Source organism: Aethalodelphis obliquidens, unplaced genomic scaffold (genome assembly GCF_003676395.1).
Source record: "Aethalodelphis obliquidens isolate GAN/ISIS:26980383/991018 unplaced genomic scaffold, ASM367639v1 scaffold17, whole genome shotgun sequence".
Lineage (NCBI taxonomy): Eukaryota > Metazoa > Chordata > Mammalia > Artiodactyla > Delphinidae > Aethalodelphis > Aethalodelphis obliquidens.
The window spans coordinates 16,926,446-16,938,249 of NW_020837961.1; the positions used below are offsets into that span (position 1 = coordinate 16,926,446).

Below are 11,804 nucleotides of genomic sequence, written 5' to 3' on the forward strand. Positions count from 1 at the left end.
AGTTTGAGTGTTTGATGCTTAAAATTTTTTTCTTTAATGGCTTGACATTTCCTGCCTTACTAAGCATAGCAATATAAAAATGGAATATTTGCTAAAAAAGGATCTTATGGGAACTCCTTAAAGTGATCACTTGCACTCTGATTTATATTTATTAAATTAAAATTTATAGACTATAGGACTTGCTTGGGAAGTTTGCTTTTGTGGTTTAATAAATTCATAAGTAATAGCCTAGTTTTGACTTTGCCTTCACTACTTACTTTCTGTGTGTTCTTGGGCGGTTACTTAATAGCTTTAAACCAGGATTTGCTACTCATAAAGTGAGGCATCTGGAACAGATGATTCACAGTTTTTATCAGCTTTGTTCTTTGCCGGATAATTTGAGGATCTTGATTTGTTGGATTCTGGTTATGAAATCATAGATTTTAAGATCTGGGAGTGACCTTAAATATCAGATTTACTAAAACTCCACCAGAACATCATTGGTTGAAACTAGATGCTAATTCCCTATCTTTATTATTCCTCATAACAGTTCAGGATAGCTGTATATAACAAAAGAAGCCAGTTTGGGGTAGCTTAACCAAATCGTTTGATTTTTATCATGTTACAAGTATTTGGAAGTAGGTAATCCAGGATTGATATGGAAACCCTAAGATATTGTTAGGATCCAGACTCGTTTTCCTCAGGTTGGCCATCTTTACTTGTGGTTTTCAACCTCATGCTTGTCACCTCATGACTATCACATGGCTGCTGCACCTCCAGCACTAATTCCTCATTCCAGGAAGGAAGAGAGAAGGGTAAGGTGCAGCAGAGTCTGAGACTCTTTTTCAAGAACTGTCCTGCAAGTACTATTTCTACAAAAGATAAGCATCTACAAAAAGAAGTCCTTTTTTATTGACCCAAACTATGCCATATGGATATCTCTAGCTGCAAGAGAAGCTAGTAAATATAGTTTTTCAATGGTTGTATTGACACTCTGAACAAAACTGTGTTTCTGTTAATATGAATGAAAAGAAGGACAACCAGCAATGCGTTTCATGCCCCTTAATCCTCAAAGTCACAGAAGAAAAATTGTTCTCAAATTATATTATAATTTTATACTGCAGTTTTCCGTTGAAGTATTACCTCTGGAGAGATGTATTCTTAATGAAAGAATCTCTGAAGAAGGCATAAGAGTGCTGAGAAAGTAGTCCACATTTTAAGATGCAGGAATAATAACAGTTCAGTACCACCTGTACGTACTCACCTACCCAACAGCAATGCCTAATAGTCTGAATGGGGGTATAAATCTTGATGCAAAGATAAGTAATAACCTAGGTCAGGGTTGGCAAACTTTTATGTAAAGGGCAGAAAGTAAATAGTTCAGGCTCTGTGAGACATACGGTCTCTGTTGAACTACTCAACTCTGCCATTGTAGAGTGAAAATAGCCATAAGTGATATATTAACATATGAGCGTGGCAGTGTTCCAATAAAGTTTTATTTACAAAAATAGCCAGTGGGCGAGATTTGCCTGCGGGCCATAGTTTGCCAACCCCTGATCTAGATTTATCTTGCATGATTTTTGTCTTCATTAAGCTAGGGCACTGCAGGCATATTCTAAGAGAAAGGTCTTCCCTTAGTTATTGAACATAGCCCAATGCCAGTGTAATTTAGATTGGAGTATTTGGCAGATCTGAGTTTATTATACAAATATACTGTTTGAGTCTCCCTGGCTCTGCAGAGCACTCCAGTAATGCCATCCTAGCTTCAGGGGCACATACCACTCTAGGTCAAGTGCTGACATTGAAGGAAATGTTGGCAGCGGATGACCGGTCACAAACGCCAGGGCAGATGGAATTACTCTGTGCTTACTCTCTCGCTCTCTTTTTGCAGCTAACTGGATTACTCTTCAGAGAAGGATGTCTGATAAAGTCAGATTAACAGGGGGATCCTCTTTAGCCAGCAAAGAACATATTTTCCTGAATGGGAGCAATGGGATGAGTTGTCAAAATATCAGTGTCTGAGCTGTAAGAAACACCTTCAGGCCCAAAAGTAAAAGATCAAAGGGGTCACATTAGCTACAAATACAAAGCTCCAGTATCTTATTCTTCTGGTTCATAAACAAGAATTTAAATAAATATGTCCTCTTGGTGACACAAGGACATAAGCCTATGCTTTATCTTGTTTGCAATATTTCTCAGAACAGGCTTCCTTGCACACTAGGAGACAAATGACAGTTATGATTTCCTGCTAGCTATGCATGTATGGTAGTAGAAAAGTCTCCCCACGACAGACAGTCTGGGTAATCATTCTAGCTCCACATGCAGCCTCCAAGCCTAATTTTTCTTTTCAGTCTTCAGATATAATGCCCACCATGGAAGATTTGTATGAGAATTAAATGAGATAAAAAATGTAGAGCTTTGGGGGCACAGTAGGTGCTCAAAAGCTGTTAGTTCTACTTATTTGACACCCCTCAAAAATTAGAACCACTGCACTATGTGGTTTAGTCCCTTTCATGAAGGAAAGAGTGGTTTGTCCTTCTACAGGGGTCAGTGGTCTGTCCTTCTATTGCGGGGGGGGGGCAAACAAATTCCTCTGTGACTATGCATAAGAATTCTTCCACGATCCCTTTGCAGGAGAGAAGTGGAATATTCCCGGAAAGCCAAGGCACTCCTCAAAACCCACACTGCAGTGGAAATGCTCTCTCCCCACAAAAGGCACCTTGTTTAATAGCTGTGAAATGTTCTTTTCCATGGCAGTTGGTGTGTTTTGACATCCACGTAATGTATGGCCAGTGGGAAGGCTAAAGTCCACATCACAGACCTCTGCCGAGTTAGGTGGACTAAGAAGATTATAGTTTTCAAATGGGGAAGAGAGAATATGATCCAAATAAGGAAGTACTTTTGAGGCAGGGCATACAATAGGGCCAATTTGGAAACAATGACAGTAACAGTGCAAGTGCAGAACTCACATCTTGGTTCTGCAGTTCATGGGCATAGGTTACAATTGGGACATGATTATCGTGGTTTTCTCAGGATAATTTGTCTTCCTTCATATCAGTTATGATGCCTGAGGTAACCCCTGCATCCCACCACCACCACATTTTGTTCTGGACCTAATGTAGCAGTAAGTATCCTTAGGGCTGTCTCCTAATACGACCCGAGCTCTGTGTTGAGAATCTCATGCTTTCGTCCAAGTGTCTTTCAGACTGAAGGTAGTTTCATGCCACAATCAGACTTTTCTAGTAAACCAAGTTCTACGATTGAGATTTCTCGCCACATTTTTTTGAAAGTTGGAGAAAATTCAGGGAGATCAATGATCAACACAGTACTTTCTAGGAAGTGAAATTGCGGCATTAATAGTTGGTGAAAGCATGGCTTATTTGGTCTGAATAGGGCAGTTACGTAAAGAAGTGAGTCACGCTGCCAGTTGCTGTGGACCTAAGATCTTTGGAGGAATATCAAAATTAAAGGTACTGAGCCTTTTTCCCAGAACCGTTATCATTTCAAACACTGTCCCAAGGCAATTTGATTCCAATCCAGCTGGAGAATTTTTCAGCCAACATCACCCCATCTAATGTACATAGAATTGCAAGACTTAAAGGATAAATGCTGGCAAACAGCATAAAACAATGGTTTCCAGACAACTACAAAATTACTGAGGACGGACTATGTTCGTAAATGAGTACTGTCCCTCTGGAATATGCCGTGGAGTTCATGTTGGTCCTTTTTGTTATTTTGGTGTCATTCCAAATGTCAAACAATAGTGTATTATGGCTTAGTTAAGTCGCCTTGCCTTACTTTCCTAGCTTTCCTTTCCTAGGCAATTCCTGGAACTTGTATACTGCACCGGCAGTTTTGATCCTGCCTTTCATTTACCAGCAGGATGCCGTTTACTATATTTGACACAGAAGTGGTAAAGGACTTCAAGAGATCATCTATCCCAAAGCCTCACCCTCCACTCCAAAGCCACACTGGATTTCTGACGGATATGCTTTCATTTTGCCTAGTCTTGTGGTTCTCAAATTTAGGTGCAACAGAAGCACATGAGGGCTTGTTAAAACACAGAGTTCTGGGCACCACCCTCAGAGTTTCTAATTCAATAGGTATGGGGCTTCCGTTCCTAACAAGTTCCCTGGATGCTCATGTTATTTGTCAGGGAACCACACTTTGAGAACCATTGCCCCTCCCAAAGTGAGGCAAAGATTGAAAGAAAGCACCCTTGTCAATTGACACTTCACTGCTTTAGTATTGTAATTGACTAAATAATTTAGCAAATCAATAATCTACTTCCGTGATCAAGGTTAGGATGTGTTTCCAAGCCTAGAGAAAGACTTCAATGTTAACACAACTCAAATGGTATTACCTACAGCCGGAGGTTGAATGTGCCTTTGGAAAGGGGGCTGGCTACATTGTGCCCCTCCCCCTTCCCTCCTCCTTCTTCTAATTCTTCTTCTTCTCACTGTTATTCTATATTTTTGTTTCTAGGAGCTTCAGCTGCAATCTGGACTGAAGGCAAATATGGATGTGCAGGGTGGTCTGGCTATTGATATTTCAGGTTCAATGGAATTTAGCCTGTGGTATCGTGAGTCTAAGACCCGAGTGAAAAATCGGTAAGCATATGTAAAGAACCACAGAGATAAAGTTTTTTAAAAATTTTATTGAAATATAGTTGATTTGCAATGTTGAGTTAATTTCTGCTGTGCAGCAAAGTGATTCAGTTATACATATATATAGTTCTTTTCCGTATTCTTTTCCATTATGGTTTATCACAAGATATTGAATATACTGTGCTATGCAGTAGGACCTTGTTGTTTATCCATTCTCTATATAATCGTTTGCATCTGCTAATCCCAGACTCCCAGTCCACCCCTCCCCCACCCCCTCTCCCTCTTGGCAACCACAAGTCTGTTCTCTATATGCAGAGAGATGTTTTCGGAATTGTTTAACTTTCCGACTTCTTGAAATCTGTGCTTTCTGTTTGTAATCATTAAATCGTAGAGTAGGGAGTAACCATGGGAAGTCATTCTTTCCATAGCGTCTTATGAGCAGCTAGGTACCTAATATGACTCAGCCAAGGATCTCTTCGCTTTTAAAGACATCCACGGGCAGCTTGCACAGTGGATGAGACGTTCATCTTCTCTTGGTAGTTGACAATGCTGTCAGAAGACTTTACTTTTAAGCAATTCTTTTTAGCTTATACCTCTCATTGGGATTTAAAATCTTTCCTCTTTTGCTGTCTTCAGTGGAGAAAAATAAAAAGATGATCACTTTTGTGAGACTCTAAGTCTTAAACATTGAGTCCTTAAGTGTTTCTATTAGTGTTCATTTTTCTAAACAGAATTTTCTCCGCTCTTTTAGTTTTTCTAATTGACCCATCAGATCAAATGAAAGTGTTTTATTTTGAACTTAAAACAATGTCTTTGAACCAATGTGATTGAACTTAAAACAATGTCTTTGAACCAATGTGATAATCAAAAGAATTATTCTTCTGTTTGTTGTAATACTGAAGAAAAGAACACGAAAATGCAATTGATTTTTACTTTTTGGATATTTAAAAATACAGTGGGGCAGAGGTGAGATAGGAGTGCTAAAATTAGATTTTTAGTTTATTTTGAACAATGGATGAAGGAATTGAGAAAAATCAAAAGGTGGCACATTTAACATGAAAGGTGACCCTCTGTTACTAAAAGGAACCAAAGAATGAGAAATGGGAGAGGCTTTCAGAGTGATAAGCAATATAATTTAGGGCTTCCCACTGCATCAGTCATCTTGGTCATCTTTTTGATGTATTTTCTAGACAGAAGTTTACCCAAATTAAACTGAACTGAATTATTTTCAGAAGGAAATCAACAACAGCTACAACAAAAATTTCTGGCTTTTTAAAAGAGACACGGTATCCCTAAGTGTCTGCCAGTGTCCACATTATAGCCAATTCATCTTCAATTTTCCATTTGTTCATTTAAAAAATATCTCTTAAGCCTTTGTTGAGTGTAAGATATTAGAAGGTATTCAGGGATTTAATGAATTCAGGGAAAAGGATTCAGGGATTTAAATGATACCACCTCTGACCTACTTTTGCACTGGCAATAGCAGCAGGTGTGCTGTGAGAAGCGCAGCAAAAATTAGTAGCCTATTAAAAGAGCACGAACGTACAGCTCTGATTTCATCTAAAGTCTACAATTAAATTAGAGTAGTCCTAGAGGTAAGCCTTCTACTAGGATTGTTTATCCTCTTCATTTTCATCCAAGCCTCTATCCTAGTCAATCCAATCTGTCTAGGTGATCACTGGAGAACCTATGATATCTGTCCTTTCTGGGGCACCCAATATACATGCTGTAGGAATGGTTCTTTGTGATACTGTATTTTTCAAATATCTTGGCAACCATAGACTTCTGTCATCAGAGACCCTTTGGAGAAAGTAATGAAATGGAATTAAGGTAGCTACATAGAAGCCAACAGAGAGATAGTTACCAAGAAAATTGTTGTAAACATCAACTGTCTTCTAGGTGAGCTTATACTTTGTTTTAAGATAACACAGGTATTTCTGACTTCCTGATAGGACCAGGTCCCAGGCATGTTTTCATCATGGCTCTTGGTATGCCCATACCAAACATTAATGCCTGATAGACATTTCATTCCCACATCTAGAATTGAAGACTGGGGGAGGACTCAGGAGTAGGGCAAAACTTCACTGCCCAATTGCTGGGACAAACCAGTTCCTGGTTACCGACAGACTTCTAAGCACATTTAGGTCACCTATTAGTCCCTTAAGTGTTTCTTTCCAGTTATCAGCATGAGAAATTCAGACCCTGTGGTCTGTTAGTTCAGCACAGTTAAATGTGATTAACAGCTTATTTTGTTCAATTCTTAGGGTAACTGTGGTAATAACTGGTGACATCACAGTGGACTCCTCTTTTGTGAAAACTGGCCTGGAAGTTGGTGTGGAAACAGAAGCAAGCTTGGAGTTTATCTCCACGGTGCAGTTTTCTCAGTACCCCTTCTTAGTGTGCCTGCAGATGGACAAGGATGGAATTCCGTACAGGTAAGAAGCAGTGCTTATGGAATGTTCCAGGGCCAGCCCCAGTTCACCAGGAACTTGCACCCAGTTTTGAGCATTCCGTTACAGAAATTAAAGGAAAATGGTAAAAACCCAGTGAAACATGACTTTTCTTTAAATGAGTAAAAGAATAATTGATAAGACTAAAAAAAAAAGTTAGTTTCTAGGATACCAAGAAACTGTAATGACTAGTTCATTTGATTCTGGAGATAATATCATATTCTAGCCCAGAAATAATTTATCAAGGCAACAAAGGGATTTGATTTACCGTAAGAATTGCCACAGAGTTTCAGCAAAAGCACTAGATGCATATTTACCATCAGCTATCTTCACAGTTGTCTCTTGGACAGAAAGTTCAAGACAGAACATCTGACAATCATTTACCCTGGTTTAAGAGCCCAAATGCATCACAGTTTTTAGGTAATCCATACAACAGCAACTTGACCTGGTTTAAGTTTTGGCTCAAGCTTAAGATTTTGGGATTTTGAATTTAAAAAAAAAAAAAAAAAAGCCTTTTAGTAGAGTACTTAGTGTCCCAGAAACTAAATATATAACGGTCCATGTAGTTTTCCCAACACCTTATCCACTCTAGAGCTTTTCATTTACACTGTGCCCTTTGAATTTTGTAACAATTATTCTAATAATACTATAGTGAGGAAGTAGGATGCTTCGGGTCTAGGGAGCACTGACTTTTCTGTAGTGGGTGTAGAGGTCGCCTTGACATGCACGCTTAACCATGAAGGGAATCTGTATACTTAAAACAGAGAACCATGTTTTACATTATCTCCTTTGATAAGTAGGGCAGAGTTAAGCACCTTCTTTCTTTATTTTTTTAATTTCATGATCCATGTAAGGAATGCTAGATGATGTAAGTACAAATATGAACAGGTTATGTTTTTACAGAAGAAAAGATTGTAGATTATAGTACATTAAGCTGTTGCTAATTTATTAACCTATGTCTAGAATAAACCTCCATTAATACATTTTAGAAAATCAACCTTCCAATGGTCAAAATGCAGTGACCAGCAGCCCAGGCACAAGGCTAACTGGTTAGGTTCCACATTTCACTTGGGCCAGGGCTCTGGGGATGTTTCCCTGTCAGCATTCTCAGCTTAACTCCAGTTGGATTTGCTCCTTTCTCAAAAGGGGAATGCTCCAGAGGTGGGGCTCCTGGAATGAGGGTGGGGGACATAGCAAGGCCTACAAAGCTTAGCAGCCTCTGCAGAAAGCTGCGAGACATTTGGTCCTTCATTCCAGAAGAATGAGTAACAGCACTCCCGTATCCCAGGCGTGTGAAGAGAAACGCGAAGAAAACAATCACCTCATTCGTGGGAACGAAAGCTAGTCGTCTTTGGTACTCACATCCTTTCTCAAATGGCTTTGAAACAGAAGCTTCAAGTGTTCACTCAATAACTTGGCTCTGACGGGGGTGGGGTGACTTTAATATGTGTGTAATTTTATTTTATTATTGTTATTATGCAGGCAATTTGAGACAAAGTATGAAAGGCTGTCCACAGGCAGAGGTTATGTCTCTCGGAAGAGAAAAGAAAGCCTAGTAGCGGGATCTGAATTCCCGCTGCACCAAGAGAACTCTGAGATGTGCAAGGTGGTGTTTCCTCCTCAACCAGAGAGTAGTTCCAGCAGTTGGTTTTGAAACTGATGGGGCTGTTTCACTGGAATCCATCTCCCCGGAAGGGATACGATGTGACGTGCCTAAGTACTTGCTCTCTGAGAGCACAGTGTTTACATATTTACCTGTATTTAAGAGCTTTTGTAAAAAGCAGTGAAAAACCTCACATAATTAAGCTTGGGCCTGAATCATTCAGTACTACCTACAGTGTCATTTTGAGCCAACCTATGTGACACTTTTAGTAGCATTCTTAGTTTTATTGTATCTCTCTCAAATCACATTTAGTACTATGAAAATAGTTCTTCCCTAAGAAGAAACTATTGTTTGTAAAAAATAAGACACACAGACACACATTCAGGAGAGCACAATTTTGTTTCAACAATTTTCAATCAATGTATATGAAGCCCTTGGTAGAACCTTACACAGCTTGTTTCTACGAAACATGCCCAATCAGGAAAAAACAGACCTTTTTTTCTTGGAGAGGGGAGCATGGAGGAAAGGGATAAGACTTTTAATGGCCTTTGGCAGCCATCTTCAGGAATTAATATTTATCTCTTCTGTTAGTTTTATTGAGTATTGAGGTAGGAGGCGCACAGAATGAACACATACCATCTCTCCTTTCTGCTGGCCATGTAGTCAGATCGCTAGAAGAAAGCTAGTGAGTCCTCTGCCTTCTGCCTTACAAAGATGCCGGACTCAGCATATCAGAATTAGAAATATTAATTTCAGGAACTCCATTAGATTTTTTCTTGTGCTGTATCTCTCTGAGACTATAATGCGGTTCACTGTCCTTTATAAGGGACATCCTCAAATATTCATTTTATTTTTCACTCAACTGTTTCGTGGTGGAAGTCCCAGTCTGTTGGACTGCAGTCTACAAAAGCCAGAATGGCCGAGAGAATTTAATAATGCTTTGAGAACCTGATGGATTTGGACTTCTAAAAAATGAAATCAAGAAAAGAGTGTCTCTATTTGTACAAATTAAAAAAGCCACGTTAACCATTTTCAAATATTTACTGACAAAACAGATACATGTTTTGATAGCGACAGGCCCAAACCAGATAACAGGTGCTCACTTGTCCATTAAACACACACACACACACATGCACACACACACACACACATGCACACACACACACACACATGCACACACACACGGGAAGTTTAGCTAGCCCGCCACTAGTTGTAAATTTAAAATGATGTGTGATGAAATAAATATGTGGAATTCCTATTGAATTGCTTTTGTCTTCCATATTTCTCTGTTCCTGCCACTTTCTGAGCCCAGACACATATACAGATAAGCTTCTGAAGCTCTGTAGAACAGGCCAGATGCTCTAATAGGTGGTCAGAGCCCTTTGGAAAATACGCTATTGAAAATAGCAGCAGAAGCAGTCAGAAGCTCTTAAGGACCGGCAAGCTTAAAAACAAGCTCTAAGCCCAGTTTTTATAAAGCTCTGGACCTGCACACGTATTGTTATGTTATTGAGAAGAGAAAAAGGAATAAAAACAGGAGGGTTTCGGGGGTACTGTTGGTGGTGGTGGCATTGGCCTTGGAGGAAGCGCTCTGTAGAGATACTCATGCTGCCGCAAAAGCAAGTTGATCCAGGGCACTGAGCTTGAAGATGCTGTGGGCTAAGGAACCTCATCCGTGTGACACTTAGTAAATCACAGCTGCTTCTGGGATAATAACTTACTTAGTACGTAAAATAAGAGCTTACTTAAGAGTGATGACTGCAGGGTCATGGATATTGCTGTTATGCCATTTCCCAACTGCTTATCTGCCTGGCTGAGTCAAATATGGCCACTTATTTGGAGAATGGATGGTACCTACCAACTCTAACGTGCTCCAAAGAAAAAAGAAACCTGAAGCATAGAACAAACATTAACTCCTTTCTAGATAAATGAGACAAATTTAAGAGGAGTAAGGTGATAGTTCACCTTTTATATGACATATTGGAACCAGAAAGACTTACTTGGCATCCTTATTGTTGACCTGTTTCAAACACCAGTGTCCAGACGGCTGACTTTTGCAGAGGTGGCTGTCTCGGAACTTCACGACCCTCTGGCATGAGCCCCTGTGCCCAGTCAGCCTCTCCTTGCAGACCTGAAGGATTTAGCCTGGCTGTTCTACAAAGCGCTACTGTCATGCCCTGTCTCTCACAGAGGTACTGCCCATGGAAAGTTGCTCTCTGCTTCTTTGAACCTGACCACCTTCAAATACATTTTTATTTTTATTTTTTTTTGCGGTACGCGGGCCTGTCACTGTTGCAGCCTCTCCTGTTGCGGAGCACAGGCTCCGGACGCGCAGGCCCAGCGGCCATGGCTCACGGGCCCAGCCGCTCCGCGGCATGTGGGATCTTCCCGGACTGGGGCACAAACCTGCGTCCCCTGCATCGGCAGGCGGACTCTCAACCACTGCGCCACCAGGGAAACCCTCAAATACATTTTTAAAGCTAACACTTATTTAGCGCTTGTAAGGGTCAGGTATTTTTAAGCATCTTACGTATATTAAAAATTATTTAATTTTCACAACAACCACATTTAACGGGGAACGTTATTATTTCCATGTTGTAGACTGGCACTGTCCAATAGAAATATAATGTAAACACAGATAATTTTGACTTCTGTTTATAAATATAAACCTGTTTAAAAATAACCATAAATACAAATGTAGACTTGTAATATAAATGTTAATAAATATAAACATAAGCAATTTTAAATTGCTAGTGGCCATATTCAAAAAATAAACAGAAACAGGTGACATGAACTTTAATTATTTATTTATTTATTTATTTTTTGCGGTACGCGGGACTCTCACTGCTGTGGCCTCTCCCATTGCGGAGCACAGGCTCACAGGCCTAGCTGCTCCGCGGCATGTGGGATCTTCCCGGACCGGGGTATGAACCCGTGTCCCCTGCATCAGCAGGCGGACTCTCAACCACTGCGCCACCAGGGAAGCCCGAGTAATTTATTTTTAACCCACTATATAATTTATTTTTAACCCACTATATAAGTATTATCATATCAAATGGGATATTCTATTTTGGGGGAGAGGATTAGGTCTTGGAAATGTGATATATAATTTGCACCTATAGCACATCTCAATTTGGATTAGCTCATTTCAAGTGTTCAATAGCC

General features: G+C 39.9%; 1 protein-coding gene across 2 annotated transcripts in view; it reads left to right on the forward strand.

Annotated features, from left to right (window-relative positions):
- The window catches only part of MTTP (microsomal triglyceride transfer protein), a 53,852-nt gene extending 44,725 nt beyond the window's left edge, over positions 1–9,127 (forward strand). For both annotated transcript variants that reach the window (XM_027116972.1, XM_027116971.1), the window contains 3 exons: positions 4,465–4,589; positions 6,851–7,021; positions 8,519–9,127. In XM_027116972.1, coding sequence (XP_026972773.1) covers positions 4,465–4,589; positions 6,851–7,021; positions 8,519–8,690 — 468 coding nt within the window. In that variant the 3' untranslated portion in view covers positions 8,691–9,127. The remainder of the gene's footprint in view (positions 1–4,464; positions 4,590–6,850; positions 7,022–8,518) is intronic.
- The last annotated feature ends 2,677 nt before the right edge of the window (positions 9,128–11,804 follow it).